Source organism: Cornus florida, unplaced genomic scaffold, assembly GCF_030987335.1.
Source record: "Cornus florida cultivar Cherokee Brave unplaced genomic scaffold, ASM3098733v1 CherokeeBrave_3.0.0_Hap2_Chr11, whole genome shotgun sequence".
NCBI classification, from domain to species: domain Eukaryota; kingdom Viridiplantae; phylum Streptophyta; class Magnoliopsida; order Cornales; family Cornaceae; genus Cornus; species Cornus florida.
The window spans coordinates 125,539,946-125,557,743 of NW_026775581.1; the positions used below are offsets into that span (position 1 = coordinate 125,539,946).

A 17,798-nucleotide genomic window follows, 5' to 3' on the forward strand; every position below is an offset into this window, starting at 1 on the left:
CACGAACACATATCGTTCTCTAACTTATACAACTCGGGAATCCATCCAGTGGACCCCTAAAATAACCCACTGAACTCAAAAGACTGGAAACAAAACCCAAGTCTAAACACAAAATATATTCCAATGTCATCGGTGGAGTGAACAATTATATCTGCTCAACACGATTAAGCTCTGCAGCCTGGAACTGACGAACACCTGTAAAGAATAATAGAAGAGTGGGTCAGGCCCACGAGCAAGTTCTAATCTAGCTGCAATCCATACAGTGACCCGATACGCAGATACACCGTAGATACCTCACAATATCTATCTAGTCCATACATATATATATCCACACTATGGGACATTCACTGATCTACAATAGGGGTCTTAACCTGAATAGAAGGCAACATGCGAAAACGCACCCAAAGGTGGGCATGAGTACCTAGACCTAACAGGGTACACATCAACCTACTATAGCTAGCTACGCATCCACTGCATATACGCGTCCTAACCAACGAGTCTGAGACTCAAGCTTATCTCGTGGTACCATAACCATATATTTAAAGTCCATTCAAATCCATCCACAAGAACTCCAATAAATCATTCAGCTTATTCAGCTGCACAAACTTATATAAGAGATCCAGTAAGTCGTTCAGTTTATTCAACTGCACAGACTTAAATATAAGGAGAATTATGTTTTTATAATTCGTACCCTTCTTCCCAAAATAGGTAGGACTGAGTATTTTGAATCAGTCTGTCCCTAGTATGTCACCGTCCCATACCGGTACATACAATCCACAAAATCCATATAATTGATAGAACAGGCAAAGCTGTTCACCAATTAAAATCCATAAGGTAGGAATTAGCATTTTGAGCTAAACCATACCTAGTATGCCACCGTCCCATACCGGTGCATACAATCCTCTATATCCATGTAAATTACAACATTCAAATGATAAGCAAGTAATTTACAATGCAAAACCAAACCCAGATAATTGACAGAATTTTAATGTGAGAATTCAGCAACTAAAATCCAATACATAATTCCAAATAATTGGCCAAATTTAATATAAGAATTCAGCAATTATAATCCAATATATGATTCCAAATAATTGACCGAATTAAGTATAAGAATTCAGCAATTATGTTCCAATACATAATTCCAGGTAAATTACAAGGCATAAATAATAAGCACGTAATTTATAGTCCAAAACCAACCATCCATATCATTGCAGAATAGTATTTAGTATTTCAGCAACGTAAAACCAAGCGTTAATCCATGTAAAGTTTAATATTCCAACAACCACCTCCAAAACCATAATCAAACTCCAAGCCAAAATCCAGTTAATTGCTTAACCGTGTGTATATTACCCCAATTAAATCCTATAATACCATTCCGTTCAAAACCATGCAAACTACAGATTTATAACAGAGTAGTTTAGCAACCAAAATCTGAAACATGCATAGGACCAACTCTGTTCACTAGAAGATCCTAATATGCATTTAAAACAAGTTTTAAATTCATGCTATACTAATTAAATCACTAATTTAGAATTAGGTAATTTTAATCTTTTCCATCCGTTAATCGCATGCAAATAGGTTTAATTCCGTATTATGCATTCTACTTGTCTACCTGTATAAACCACGCACGGAGAACCATTAAGAACACCCAAGGGACATGTTAAACACCTCAGTTTACTTCCAACTCAGTCCCAAACTCACAACCCTCCAACAGTAACAGGTAATTCGTAATAAAAAAAAAATCAAAAATGAAATTCCAAGAGAGCCTGCTCAATTTTTGGAAAGAGCAGGCTCTTTTAGAGCCTTGAGCCGGCTCCATTACTTCATGGAGCCGGCTCTTTACCTAGAAAAGATGAGGGAGCCAGTTCCCTTATTCCATGGAGCCGGCTCTCTCCCCTTCTAAGAGCCGTCTCCAACCTCTGCAATTCCTATGACTCTTTGCTTTGCTTTCGGTCACTTTCCACCTCTACCAGCCTTTCTATTTGGCTTTAAAACAAATCCTAATAGTCTTAATAACACCCAATAACATCCCAATGGTTTGTTTACAGTTCGTTGGAATCAATTACAGAGATTGGACTTTCAACAGTTTTAATAGGCATACAGAACCAACACTGAACCCAGATTTGCAACTACTGTAACAGAGTTATTTTAACACATATAGATTATCAAAATATCATATAATAAACATGTAATCTCAGTTAACGATGAATTAAACCCTAGAGAACATCTAGGTGCACAGAACACAGGTCAGGGGAAAGAGGAAGAAAAGAACTCGCCTTTACAATTTTGGATGAAACCATGTCGCCGTCTTTCTAAGTTTTTCCGGCGATCTCGACTGCCGTCAAGGACTCTCCTACTCCGGTTCTAACCCTCGAATAGCCCTCAACCATCATCCTCGGTCCAGCCCAAATCCCTTGTGCCAAAACCTTCATCCCCTTCTCTTTAAACTCTCTGTTTTTCTCTCTAACTTATAGGTACGTGCAAAGAATTTTGCTAACCCTAACAGACCACTCTATTCTCTATATATATGCTAGAACAGAACCCCGTCCATATATAATTAGAGTAAAACCCTAATTAAATCCTAGTCGGCCCATAGAGCAACCTAGGTTACAATACTCAGCCGTCTATACTTGAATTGCTATCAAAACTATAATTGAACTTAAATAAACTAACTTAATTTTAATTAAACTAAATAAAGAATAACACAATTAATTAAAATAAACAAACAAATAAAGAATTACACCCTTAATTAAAATAAACAAACAATTAAAAAATAACACAATGAATTAAAATAAACAAACAATTGGACACATAAGCATATAGATACAAAAATCAATTTAAAATGCACTAAAATAAAATTTAAATTCCATTTTTATCCCTTTTGAAATTAGGGGTATTACATACTTCTCCCTTCACTCATTGAGTTGGAGGAATCCATAAGAAGCCCGCCCGTTATGCATTGCATGAAAGAGCCTTTCTTTCTACGACTTCTCTTTTACCCCAGGTCGAATGAGAAAGGGAGATCAACCCAAAAATAGGCCATGAATGAAGAAGTAGCGGGCCTTTCATCTCTTTCTAGTGACTCTCAGGGAGAGCTAATCTAATAAATGCACCTCAAAGGGAGGGAAGCTAGGTTTCCCATTTCTTATTCTGAGAAGGATCGTTTGTTTCTGTATACTTGTGTCTTAGGACTACCCTTTGTAATGACCCCGTTGAGCTACCTTTTTCTTTTCTTGCCGGGTCTATTTCATTTTCCAAAAGAAAACTAGAACCTGATTTCCTAATTAGCTTGGGATCTTATTTGATTACTAGGTGGATGTCAGGTCCAACCAAAGCACTGCTTATTGAATAACTTCACTTCAGCACCACCCTATGAGTAGCGAAGTCTGTTGTTGGGAAGGAAAAACTTTCTATCCATTCTCTGGCCAGTCATTCTCATGATTGTTTTCTATGGCCATGATCATTCGTTTTAAGTCTCTTTCTCTGCCGATCACATGTTCTTACCCAAATAGGACTCAATCGGAGGTTTTCCAAGCACGAAAACTACCATACAATGGAAATCAAGCTATTCCTATCCCAGTCATGTTCAACTTTGAAGCTTCTTTGATCAAAATCTTGTATTTCATAGGCTGTCTGTTTTCTATCTTCCTAACAAAAACACTCTTTTTAGAAGTTAGCTTTACCTATGGATCTCGGCGCCTTTCATAGTAGAATTTGAGATTCGCAGGTTATGAAAGATCTAGCGTTTTGCTTATAATAAGTAGTCATCTTCGGTCACTTAAAACCCGGAGAACAGGGATGATACCTTTCTGCTCGCTCTCACCATGAAGATAGATTGGCAAATAGACGGAGATGAGAGGCTAGACGAGCATTGTGCGTATGATTTATTGTGCTCTTTACAAATGAGACTTTTTTAGACCATTTCCCACACTCAACGGATGGTTTTTCTCCTTCTGGTGTAATAATGCATGCCATCTATATAAGGTAAAGGGCAACCCCTTATTTCGAGAAACCCAAGGTGGTATACGAGTATAGATGGTTATTGAGATCTAGCTTTAGCTCGTGATGACGAGAAAGTGGCTCAAAAAGTAGCTACAGCGGAGTGGTAGTTATTGGCTCAATCAAGTGCACTCCGTTCACCCCTTTTTTTTTATTGATTCATGAAATTCTAGATCTGACTTTGTTCGACTGGAATATGGAATCAGCCAGAGCTGGCAATTGTCCCTTAAAGTCAGTGATGGCCGCTTGCAAATCAACTGGGAAATCCTGGTGTTGGCTGAGTGTTGTGAGCACTGCTGTCAATTCCACTTCAAAATTGGGAAGATCTGTGGGGTCATTCCATAGCAGATTGATCAAGGATTATTTTCTTTCCTCTAAAAGTTTGTTCTGGCAGACTTTATGAAGTAATGTGAGTGGTTCCTGGAGATGTACCTTCTTATTCTGTCACAGAAGTCACAACATTCTGGAAGAAATCACTTAGAATAGAACTCCAACCATTATACTTATGGAAACCGCTTGCCACCGGGATCAGCCAGTCGTCAATTCATTTTGCTTTGGAAATAGAGGCAACAAAGCCATCCTACTTAGATATCCCCTGATCGCATTATTGGATTAGTCAACTTTCTATCTGAACCAGACCCTTGCCCTTGCATTGAATGCAATATTTTTCAAAAACTTTCCAGAAAGACGTTCGCTAAACAAAAAAATGGAAATGTATTATTTACTTAATTCCAAAGGTTCTTAGCCAACCGTTGACTGAGACTACCCGCTTGCTCATTTGCTTACTACGATGTTCACTTACGCGGGTCAGATTCGAGATTCTTGGCCTGCTGGTTCATTTTCTGTTGGTGGAGTGGCAACGACCCTCTACTCTTGAACTTTCAAGGCTCTTATTCGTTGAAGCCTTCAGAGAGAAATCGGGGGTATCACCCCAACATAGGGAGTGAAGCAGTGTCAAAATACCCAATCAGTTAGTTGGCTCGGCATCGGTCCACCTAGCCAAGGCTTGTCTAAAAACCCAAGCATCCCATCCTTTTGTCTTGGCGATCCTACAACACTTTTCTTCTATGCCCCTTGTAGTGACCTTTAAGCCACTTTTTCCGCCTCTTTCTCAGTATTTCCCCCTCTTTCTCAGTATTTCTCATTGAGTCATCCCTCGTCTGTTTTGCTGCCCCATTGAGTCATCCCTCGTCTGTTTTGCTGCCTTTATGAGGCCCAAGAGTTCAAGCTTTCCCTTATGCTTGTGTTCTTCCCCCTCTTGGTCTAGTTTACGGTGCACCTACTCGAACCAGTTCTTCCTTCTTTAGCTTAGTAGCAGGTATGTGAGTCAGAGGTTTAGCATGAGCTGATTAGCTGGATTAGGGTTCGACCCCTTCCACAGAAACATAGGCTTGGGTTGAGGTTCATTCTTTTTCATGAAATAGGACAGCTCTTCATATCTAATGAGTTGGTCTCTTTTTCCACAGACTACTTCTCTCTATAGGCTTTCGCAGTATTTCTGTTCCGACATTGAATAGAGTTCTGATCTTCCGACATCTCACTCGTAAACGTCTAATCTGCCTTCCCTAAACTTCATGTCTTCTCGCACGCGCACACTAATCCTGGGTAGCATTCCGTGCTTGACTATTACTGGTATCTGTTTAAATCCTATTGTAAGACATATATGCACTACTACCTCCTTCCTTCACCTCTCTCTGCTGGTCCGGGTACTGGTGTATTTCTTACTAGTGCTTATGGTAATAGGCCGGCACGCAAGCCTTAATGATTGTTTTTTTTTTTTTTTTTTACAGCGGATTACGCGAAAGAATTCATAGTAATTGAGTCAGAATTCCTAAAGAGAAGGAGCTCCAGGCAAAGAGGACAGCCTTGTGTTTGGGGGTACTTTCGAGCATAAGCCATTCTCAAAGGAGTTTCCACCTTCGTTGTACTCTCTTCTTTATGTATGAGAAATAGAAAGAATTATAGAATTCAGTGAGTAAGATCCGCTCTGAACTTGAACTACAGGAGGCCAATTCTGAGAGATTTCCTGATACTTTCAGGCAAGTGATCGAACCGGCTTTGCTAATGGTTCTTCTGGGAATGCTGTTGAATCCTCTTGAGAGATGGAGTGAATGCCATAACCAACCTATTTCTTTCGAAAGGCACAAGTGTCCAAATTCGATTCAAGCACCCGAGTTCCATGGGAATGAATTGCCATTCCTATGAATAGTCTTCAAAAAGAATACACATCCCCCTGCCCACCGAACAATGAACATGAATCTTTGGGAGGACAAGGTGGAACCCTCTAGTTCTCCCGGGGATATGTGCCTGGAAGAGGTGGCGCCAAAGCTAGAATCGTTACCTTTAAGTGGAGTCTGTGCTATCATTGCCAGATAACCTCACTATCTCATTTATGTTTGTACAAGAAATTCCACTGATACTCAATATTGAATATTATTTACTAATATGGGTAAGCTTGTTGCTTTGGTAATCCTTCGTAAAGGGTTCTTCCCTTTTCACTTCTTCGAGTTGACACTTCAGGAATAGCTGTGTCTTTTAGATCGTCCAATCAGTGGTGGTAGGCCAAGATATTTGGTATGTGGATTACCTCTTGGAATGCCAAAAATCTCACCCAGCAAGTCCTTATCATGTTCACTGACATTGCGACTGAAAATCAAAGATTACATTATGTGTTGCCCAGTTAGATGCTCATAACGCCACAGAATCTGTCAAAGAGTGCTCACTTCTTCCACAGCAGCCCTGAGAATATAGAGTCATCGGCGAAGAGCATATGCGAGATAGTTTTGGGGCTTGACCGACTGATTTTGCTGCTATATGAGAATGAAGTTTTTAGAAAAGAGACTAGGTCGTAATGCGAAAACTCAATGGAGGACGAAAACACGGGGTTTCCTAAACTTTCCACTTTAGAACTTTAGCGCAAGCTCTCTTTCTTAGAACATCTGATCAATCCTACTACCTATGAAGAAAAGAGAGGTGCTGGTCCCCGGCTCACCTAATCAACACAAAATGGAGTCATTGAAGGAGAATTAGTCATTTTGCTGCTATATGAGATCGAACAATTGAAAAAAGAGACATCTAATAAAGGCAGAAATGGGGTTGACTCATTTACCAGCTATATGAACATGAAGAAATTCCATTTTCAGATTGTCTTCTTAAAGGAAATTACGTTCTTAGGTTTTCCAGCTATAGGAGACAGATGGGGCAGGTCAACAGACAGCCGAGATTCTACTCGAACAAGAAGGAAGGTTAATGAAAGTATGCGTTAATTCCCCCCCTTTTTTAGTAAACCTATTCAGGCGTTGTTGACAAAGCCTAACCTTGAGAAGAAATACATCAGTCTCAAACGATCTAGATTTGCCTCAATTCGCTCTTGCTTGCTAACCCTGTTACTACATAGAGGGATTCAAGAAGAGAGTCCCTATGAAGCGTGGCCAAGAAAGAGTTGGCCCCAGTCTTACTCGAAGCAGGTCCGAAGGTAGTTGAAAATTTTTTTGAACTGAACAAGCCAAAGATGCAAGATTGAAGTTAAGACCACCTGCAACATCGCGCTATCTCCCTCATCATTGCCATCATCTACTTTTTTCTGAGCCCTCGTCCCTAAATTCCTTAGTTTGGGCGGATACATGCATAGGTCACTAAGATGAGTTCTGGCATAATAGTCACCAACGGAAATGGAATTCTTCTCGGGTTGGACAACGCCAGATACCCAGTAAGGGAAGAAGGGCTATTATAACAAAGTTCATTGCTGTCACTTATTGATTGGTCCATGGATCGAAACATGTCTCACGCAAGAGTAGACATTCCGACAAGTTCATGTAAAATTTACCACCATGGCCTTCCTAAGTGAGTAAATTCCGCAAAATAGGAATGGTTGTCATAAGCTTTGTTGGCCCCGAAAACTCCGATATTTGTCCGAGATTGAAAAAAGAAAAACAAAGGTTCTTTCCTAGAATTCGGATTTCACTGAGCTGTTTAGCCGTGACTTGACCAAGAATGTGAAATTGCTCTTCTCGGAAGCTTTCTCGACTCTCTGGTTCCGCTAAGCGGTAGCTAAGGTGAGTTGATTCTTTCTAGAATTCTTCTGAAATTGCTTACTTTCAACTTTCACCCTTTCACAGGATCCAATCCATTGATCACGTGCTTTCTTGCTTTCGGCTCAAGAAGATGATTGACTAGTTGATGACCTTGCTGCACATTTGATATATTTGGAGATCCTCATTTTGTACCTCGCCCTGTAAAGGACAGATCAAGCTTTCAACAAAACAATCGAGTAAGAGAGAGAAGATGCCATTCATAGATGCTCCTTGTCTTTACCTGACAAACTCTCTCCTCTGCTGTCAGCTGCGGGCGCTAAGAAAAAAGATTAGGCCGGACTGATCCATTGATCTAGGCATGGGTCCGAAACGGTGCATTTTATTTGCTGAGTAAAAGGCTTCCAATGCTGATCCCAAATACGGAAAGTGCATAGGGTTAGAGATCGAAGGCGTAGGCTCTGCTCATGCCCCTCCTATAGGCGGAAGAATGATGAAGCACCCTGTAGCTACATCAGATGGTAGTTCACTACATCCTATACTCTTTCAGTAGCTGTTTCGGAAAACATGCGCCTAGGGATATATAGGGAGAAAAAGAATGACGAACAAAGCTGCCATTAGCAAACATTTTGACAGAGAACGAACACAGGGTCGATCATAAGAAAGAAAGGTTGCCATTTGGGGCAAATGGGGTAAAAAACTAGAAAAAGTAGAATTCACTCATTTTCTATATATATATCCGATTAAAAAAATGCAATTGGATGAGCCTCCGTTTAGCTAAAATAGGCTTGTTATATTTAACAGCTATACGAGACAGAAAATAGGATAGTAGAATGCCTTCATTATAGTGCGTGGATGAATTCAATTCAATAAGAGGCCTCAGCCTTGTTTCATGGATCGGGAGATGTGCGTTAGCTTCTCTCATCGTTAGACAGTTAGGTTAGGCCAAGCAGGTGAACCGGGTGGACTACTTGCCTTTACTCGACTCTCTGATTTGGTTAATGCATTTGAACCAATGATTGACAAAGGATTGACGAGCAGCTAGACAAGAAAGAGACGGAAGTGGTGCAGGTTTAGTTCCCACGCTTACCTAATGATGAAAGGAGAAAAAGAAAGTTCGACTTGCATGTGTTAAGCATCTCGCCAGATCATTGATTCCTATTTGACCCCGGGATCCCTTCTCTAACGATTGGAAATGCTTCCTTCTCTATATGAGATTCAGTTCGTGAGATAGTAGCTCGCATGAAGTGACTTGACTTGAGAGGGTCAATTAGAGGAACAAAGGGGCTTTTGAGCTTTCATTTTAGTCATTGATGATCATTCAATCTATATATGGAAATATGGCACACGGATGAAACTGAAGAAAGAGAAGCATTTAGAAGTGCTTTGGCAACATACCCTTATAACCCCCTTGCCTTAAAAGATGACTTACCGACTGCATTGAGGAAATGAAGAAGACATAGCTCGCATCTAATTGTCTTGCTTCCTTTTTTGTAGTAAGAGAGCTAATATTTTCGTTTTTGCTGTCAAATGTTATTCCTCAACTTCTGCATCTTCGACTTTTACGCGAATAAGGATTGGAAATGAGTTCAATCTGTTTATTGTTTCTGACTGAGTCGCTTGCTTGTGCGCGGGCTGCTATCATCTTAACGCCAAACTGAAGCACTGTGATTTCGCTGACTATGTGGTCAATGCCTTGCCTGGTAGTTTGTTGGAGGGCAGAATTCCACGTGAATTAGAATACTAGATTAGGGATTGCTAATGACTTATCCCACCCGTCAGTAAGATCGTGACTATGACTCTTCTTCGAGCCTAAAAGCGCTTTTTTTGGTTGATCAGTTCATTTCGGAATACCCCCTTGATGGGGAATGTCGGGCTAAACTTGCCATCAGATGATATGAGGAAGAGTATGTAGCTTCGGCTGGGAGACTGGCACTAAAAATAATCTATGAAGATTTCGAGTCACGTCGTCTTGCTGCGCTTACGCAACAGACCCAAAGAAGGAAGTATGCAGGTCTAAATCTTATCCTGAATAAATAAATAAAAGAAAAAAGCCTCTTCACCCCCTCAAAGGGTGATACGCGGGTATAGTTATTCTACTCTAGTCAATTTAGAAACACCAGCTAGAATTTAGAAAGAAAGCTAGAGCTTAGGAAATAGTGATACACAATTACTAGAAGTCTCTTCCTAATTGGTTGCGCACGCAATAGCTCTTACATCAGCTTTGTATCATTCTCCATAACAGGTTCAGGGTTGTTCCCCCATCCGTAAACCTTTCATCTCCGTACCTGACGCATCCGGCTATTAGTATTAGTTGCCCCTGCTTCTTCGGATGCCTTTGACTATGAGGCCTATGCCCATGCCTTCCCATGGTAAACTCAATCAACAGGTTCAACTGCGAGTGTTGCTCCTTCCTGCGAGGTAGGGCAGCAGTAGATCGATAGAAAGCAAATGAGATTCAATTTCCTTACTACTAAGCCACCACACCACGGGCAGAAGCACCTATACAAATAAACCTGGCATACCTATTATAGACCCCTTCATTAACTGACCATTCAGAATATGCTCATCTTTTTAAAGTCTTTAAACTTAATGCTGAGTTTGTCGAAGGATTAGATCAATACTCTTTCCTCCCACGTAGAATATTGACCTAAAGAAGGAATCCTACATAGCAAACATGAATGTTTGGTATAAGGACAAGAGCATTTTCGAGCGTGTGCCCTTGCCCTTCTATATATGACATTTCTATCGATGCTTTGCCGAATTTCGTGCCCCATGGGAATACAACTCTGATTCAGAGGTAGATTGGGACATTCCTCGGTATAACCTATTGGTATAGGCATACTACAAAGAAACCTTTGTTCACGTACGATACCCCTGTCTGTTCTCTGTGATTAAAGCAAATTGAAGCTTGGTTCTTCTTTCTTTTTAACCGTTTGCACATGTTGAGGGGTAAGGTGGCGTAGTCAAGTGTAGGGGGGTAGCTAAGGAATTTCTTCCAAACTCTCTGGGAATTTCTTACATAATAATATCTTGCACATAGCATGAAAAGGCGTAGTCAAGCTTTACTGTGGATTGACAGCATAGCCACATGATCCAAACGTTCTGTCAAAAACTGGGTGTCAGATAAAAAGAACCTAACGCCCTAAATCGGTTTCAGGACCTCCGTTCAATTAGTAGAATGGAAATTGGACTCTCATTCTTTCGCCTATCCGGTCTATCGCCACCATGAGCCTTGCGTGCTGGCAAGGAGGGGGTTTCGGGCTAAAGGCTGTGCCCATACCTTCGTCAGAGATACACCAAACCCCCCAACAACCGCCTATCTCGTGTGATTCTGTGAAATTCTGATTAAACTTCAGATCCACAAGTCACCTTCTTAGCGCACAACCATCTATTCGTCCGAGACCCACATCGCAGTATATGAAATGTGGCGAAACTCAGTGTGTGATTGGGCATCTCGCAGCTTCCCCAGAATGTGTCAGTTTTGGCTTGGTCCGCATTTGATCTTTTGAAACCGACCTATTTCAATAGGAAAAGCTCAGGAATCTTTCGTATAGGCTTCACCTCTGTTCTCAACCTTTCAGTTCATTCCATCTAACTTATTGAGGAAAGCAAGCGCCCACTTCTCTTACTTAAATGAATAAACCGATCTGATTCTCCATTTGTGATGCAATATAAAATGAAACGAGTCTCGCTGCTGCTTTTTGAATAGCACTTACAAACCCCCCCGATTTTCTCATATTCCAGGGTTGCTGCTATGCCCAAGTCTTGCTTTGTCCCCAGCACGTGAAAATGGATCGCTACTGATTCAAGTCCTCCCACATTGAACATTGGGAATAGAAAAATAGATCTCTCTTTCACAACCAAGCGTACCAATACATAATCAGTTGCCCTAAAATGGCCTCCTTGCACCTATAATTCAGTCTGTCGACGAAAGCCTAAAAGAAAAAAAGGAAGTGCCGACACATGAATAGGATAGGTCTTCCCAGCAGATTGATTAGAAAACTCCCCGTGCTTTCTGCTGATGAGTTAGCGGGCAACTTATCCAATCTGTGCTTTAGTCATAATAAATAGGATTCTCCCCTGCCGCCCTTTCAACCGTACAATCTTCATGCTCAGTAGCAAGGCATCCCCTTTTCTTTTATGATGAGCTATTCTAACTATGCTCAGAGCACTCACTTATGCCCTGTAAATGGAAAGCTTCTGGTCAGCATAGCTTCTCTTGCTGGTAGTATTTCCTTAGAGAAAAGCTAAGAAAAAAAAGTAGTAGGTAATTCAGCATCAGGAAAGTCTCATACATTGGGGTGCAAAATTAGGCTGCGCATCCCAAGAAAGATCCGCCCCCGCGTCCGGTAGACGAAGCTTTGGTCTACAGAGGTGTAGAGTTTGGCTAGGTAAGATAATGGGTCAGGGTTCCCCTATCTATACTCTACTTCTGTACTAGACCTTGCTTTCTGAAGCTTTTAACCTTGCTCCTGTCACCTAATCTGAGGTTCATATGATCGGCCTGGGAAGAGTGAACTAGAATGCCTGGACCGCTAACAAATAGCAAATTCTCTGATCCTCATTATCTAAACAAAGGGGTAACATTGGAAATCCATTTCGTAATTCAACCTTACCCGGGGTCAAGTTTCTAGGGCTTACCAAATTTCGATTTGACCTTTAGTACGGAATGGTGGAAAAGACCCGAGCGAGGGAATGAGTTTGATCTTATGAAAAGACTCACACTATATACGGAATTACGTTGAGGAAGATACGAGTGAGTTCAAAGCATAAGCATGAACTAACAAAACAAAGCAAATATGGTCCAAAACAACGCGAGTCTCACACGCAGATGTTGATTCTCCGTTACACCTTTCACCCCTATAAACCCTGAAAGTTTTCCAGTTTCTTCGGCTACGAAAAAGTGCTCCTCTACTTTTGACACTTCTCTACACGCTAACTTTCTCTTTTAGGAAACAACAACTACTTGCGCTATTATTTTTTCTTGTTCTTATCTCTCGGCCTGTCCGGTGATAGGGAAAATCAAATATGAGATTCTTATATAATAATGAAATGAATTTGAAGTGGAATGTTCTAATAAGAAGCCTTGCTTATGTCTTGAGAAGGAAGCCCTTCGAACATCTATAATAGTCATATAGGAGGAACTACCTATGAACCTTGTTCTTTATGCTAAACAGAGAGCTGTATCCCAGCTCAGAAGGAACGATAGCCAAGGCTAGCTATATGAGCCATTGAGACCATGTGATTAAGGTAGCTTACTGCGCTTAGAGAGCCCGTAGACCTGTATTAGAGAGACTGCCCTGGATAGAGTCCAAGCTGCGTAGCCCTCCCCTCCCCAATTTATGTGAGGGAAATCTCGGCTCTCCATATATGAATCAAATTCTTGGGATAGAATAAGACTTACTGTAGTATTTTAGTAAGCGTATATAAGCAGCTGTTTAGTGTATAAGCAATTCTTTCTTTAGTGGCCGCACCGAAAGGGAAGGTACCGGTGGAGGTTGGTTGAAGATGATGTTACACGGCGTTCAGAACCAGCCTTGAAGTGAATGAATTAGAAAGAACGAAGAAGTAAGGAAATGAGACGACTCTTTCTTGAACTATATCATAAACAGATCTCCCCCTCCACACCAATCACGAGTTTTTCTTTATTCCTCTCGTATATCGTCGTAACGCCTTTAATACTAGGTTTTGAAAAACACTTTTCATGTCATTCCCATTTAGGTCCGATTCGGATCCCTCCGTTGTTTCCTTTTCCTTCCGCACATTTTCCTCGAAATGAGAAAGAAGATGGTACACTTGAATTGTATTATTTATGTTCTTATTGCTTGCCAAAGATCCTACTTCTACAATTGGTAGGTCACCGGGTTATTCAAATCAGTCGTGTTTTCTGTGGTTTTCCCATGTTACAACTTCTGTACCAATTCGGTCGATCTGAAATGGATCGGTTAAACATTCCATTAGAGAGCCTGGTCTTGACTCTTCTGTGTGGTATTCATTCTCGTTCGGCTCTTGGAATCACATCCAGCAGTGGTTGGAACAGCTCGCAAAATCCAACCACTTCACCTACTTCATTGCCCCCAACCATTTACCTCTATTGAAACATAATGGTTTTATGTTTTTTCATCGATTGGTTATTCCTCTCCGTTCGTATCTCTTTTTCCAATTTTGGTCTCGATTAGTTCACAAGATTGAATGGCCAATTATCCTCCGAACCTTCGATTCGATTGTTTTCCAAGAATGTTGAGCCAGGAATTTAAGCCACGTATCTGGGAGGAACTGCAAAGAAGGGCTTGAGGCTTTTTTTCCTATATTTTGTCTTACAGCTATTTCAATAAGAATATATCAATCAAATAGTCTTTCTATTTCCATTTTCTTATCTAATGAAAAAATCAACAAAAGAGATTCAGATTTTGATTTAGAATCTTAATTCTATATATGTCCAATCCCTAGTGGTGGTGGGACCAACCAAGATGTATGTCATCCGACCCAACCTCAGACTCTTTCTTCCCGACCTATTTGATTCTCTGGCCGTAGTTATTTAGGCAGTATCCCGAGATTGAAGAGATCTAATTCCTCTCCAGAACACACGAAAGAAAGATATGAACTGGGTAAATAGAAATGGAAAAGAGATGTTGTAAATTCATCCAAGTGTGAAGCTTTTTCTACATCCATATGATCTACTAATGTAGATCAATATTGCCCATATAATGAAAGCAGATTTTGGTCCATGGAGTCCCAAGAAGGTAAGAACGTCAACCTGTCGGATGCTTCTTCGGCCAAATACGATATACTAGTGGGACTTGAACTATGAGTAAGCTGCGCAAAAAACCTCTTCTTTTTTCCGGTTCCTCAACAACTTGGACGAAATAGGGTTCTACCGAGAAACCATGGATTTTTGAGTTTTCGCCATTGGTTACTGGTCGAGCCACTTACATGGAATGAAATCAGAATCTCTGGAGATCTTTCCTCTCCACTTACTCGTAACAGGCTTTCCCTTTGTAGAAGACTTCTTCCGAATAGCATAATTTTCCAATTTCTTCCTCGATCTTCAAGGAAAACTGACTCCTACTACTCCTCCTTCTCCTTTAGGATAGGATCGTCGTTGGTCCTTCTTTCACTAATGATCTCGGCACTTTCTGCTCTATTCACTACTGAGTGGAATGCTTTAAAGAGTGTGGATGAGTTATCGGATGCTTTTATAGCTTGCATGGTGGTTACACCTTCCATTATTCGCAAGGTTTTACAAGCACAACTCACCGATCAGCAGTGTGTCGACAAGGTCGCAGAGATAGCTTCCGGAGAGGTTCCATTCTACTATGTTGGGGCTGATGGAGGTTTAAGGTACAAGGGACAGTTAGTGGTACCTTCTGCTGATAATTTGAGGAAGGATGTGATGACTGAGACTCATCACTCTGAGTTCTCTGTTCATCTAGGAGGCGATAACATGTATCAAGATATGAAGCGGCAGTTTTGGTGGGCAGGTATGAAGAGGGACATTGCTCTTTTTGTTTCTCAATGTAGTACTTGTCAGATGGTTAAGATTGATCATCAGAGGCCGCCAGGAGCTCTACAGGCACTACCAATTGCGGAGTGGAAATAGGAGAGCATATCTATGGATTTTGTGGAAGGGTTGCCAAATTCTTTCAAGGGGCATAATTCCATATGGGTCATTGTGGATAGGTTGACCAAGTCAGCTCATTTCTTGCCTATTTGCACTGACTACACTTCGGAGCAATTGGCGAGGCTTTACATTTCAGAGATTGTGAAGCTACATGGCATTCCATTGTCTATTATATCGAACAGGGATTCGAGCTTTGTATCTGGATTTTGGAAGAGTTTTCAGCAGGCTTTAGGTACGGAGTTACACCTTAGTACTGCTTATCATCCTCAGACTGACGGACAGACTGAGAGGGTGAATCAGATTATGGAAGATATGCTTCGGTCGTGTGTTCTGGATTTCAAGGGTCACTAGGAGGAATATTTGCCACTTGTGGAGTTTGCTTAAAACAATAGTTTCCAGAAGACTATTGGTATGGCACCATTTGAGGCATTGTACGGTCGACCGTGTCGGTCACCTGTTTGTTGGATGGAGGTTGGAGAGAATCGATTCTTAGGTCCTGAGTTCATCAAGGATACCTCTGAAAAGATTGCTCTTATTCGAGATCACATGCGTACTGCCCAAAGTAGGCAAAAGAGCTATGCTGATCGTCGTAGTCGGGCTTTGGAGTTTCAGGTTGGGGATCAAGTTCTACTCAAAGTGTCTCCTATGAAGGGTGTTATGCGCTTTGGGAAGAAAGGAAAGTTGTCACCGCGATTTGTTGGTCCATTCATGATTACGGATCTCATTTGAGCTGTTGTTTATCGGTTGGCACTTCCGGATACTTTGGATCGCGTCCACAACATGTTTCATGTTTCCATGTTGCGGAAATTTCTTCGAGATGAGGATCGGTATCAGCATATCGATGTTGGGGAGATTGCGTTGCAGCCGGATGCAACTTATTTAGAGCCACCGTGTCGTATTGTCGACCGACGAGATCAGATTCTTCGTAATAAGGTTATTCCTTTGGTTCGTGTTCAGTGGAGTCATCACAATGAGTCTGAGTCCACTTGGGAACGAGAGGATGTCATTCGCTCACGGTTTCCTGAAATATTGGAAGAAGGTAAGAGTGAATTCCGAGGACGGAATTCCTTTTGTTAGGGGGGAAGAATGTAATACCCCTAATTTTAAAAAGGATATTCCTTGTATTTAATGGTATTTAATTTATTATTTAAGTGCATTTTATTTGATTATGTGTCATTATTTTTTTTATTAGGTGCTTAATTGTTTTCTTTTGTAGTGATTTAATTTATTTAAATGATATTTATTTTTAGTTATTTGATTGGAATTACTTGTTAGTGTTTTAATTATTTAATTGGCATTAATGGTTTAAGTGTAATTGGTTTAGTTATTTGATTGGAATTACTTGTTAGTGTTTTAATTATTTAATTGGCATTAATGGTTTAAGTGTAATTGGTTTAATTATTCTATGTGTGTCTTATTTCATGTGTGTTTTATTTGGTTTAATTGGGTTTACTAATTATTATTTTGTTCAATTAGATTATTTGTTAAGTATTTAATGGTGAATAGGGTAATTAGGTAAATACATCTAATTAGGGTTTTAATTACAGTATAAATTAAGGTTTTATATTATAGCAGTCATAGGTTTCTACGTTAATTGGATGGGCCGGTTAGGATTGTGAGTTAGACTTAAATGAACCTAGGGTTTAGGAAAACTCTATAAGTATAAAGTAGACGTCTGTGTAGAGTTTTTTTTAAACAAAGCACACGTTTTGTGGAAGTGGAGAAGGAAAAACGCAGTTTTTCACATTCTGCTAAGGTTTGATCAAAGCTCCAATCCTGCTTCGTCCTTGGTCCGATCGAGCTGAATTTTGGAGGAGAGGTTCACGACTCAGTGACGCACAATCTGAACGGTGGAGATCAGAGTTTGACCTCGGGAACAGTGATTCATACTCGTGAACAGTAACTGGGTCGCATAGGTTTTTTCCCATTCTGCCCAGATTTCATCAAACATCCATTCCCACTTCGTCCGTGGTCCGATCGAGCTGAAATTTGGAGGACAGGTTCATAACTTAGTGTCGCACAATCTGAACGGTGGAGATCAGATTTTGAGTTCGGGAATAGTGTTTCGTACCTGTGAACAGTAACCGGGTTTTGGAACTCGCCGGGATTTTTTAAGAAGACGACGTTGAAACTTTGAACAAAAG

General features: G+C 40.7%; 1 protein-coding gene and 1 pseudogene across 1 annotated transcript; one reads left to right on the plus strand and one right to left on the minus strand.

Annotated features, from left to right (window-relative positions):
• Positions 1 to 13,430: 13,430 nt before the first annotated feature.
• LOC132286843 (putative cytochrome c biogenesis ccmB-like mitochondrial protein) lies at positions 13,431 to 14,131 on the plus strand. The gene has a single exon (XM_059789244.1). The coding sequence runs from the start codon at positions 13,610 to 13,612 to the stop codon at positions 14,129 to 14,131; it is 522 nt and encodes a 173-aa protein (XP_059645227.1). The 5' UTR covers positions 13,431 to 13,609.
• Positions 14,132 to 14,536: 405 nt separating this feature from the next.
• Positions 14,537 to 15,152, minus strand: LOC132286343 (uncharacterized; annotated as a pseudogene).
• Between the last annotated feature and the right edge of the window lie 2,646 nt (positions 15,153 to 17,798).

Coding starts and splice junctions, on each gene's coding strand:
- LOC132286843 (XM_059789244.1), top strand. CDS start 13,610: ATGAGACGACTCTTTCTTGAACTATATCATAAACAGATCTCCCCCTCC.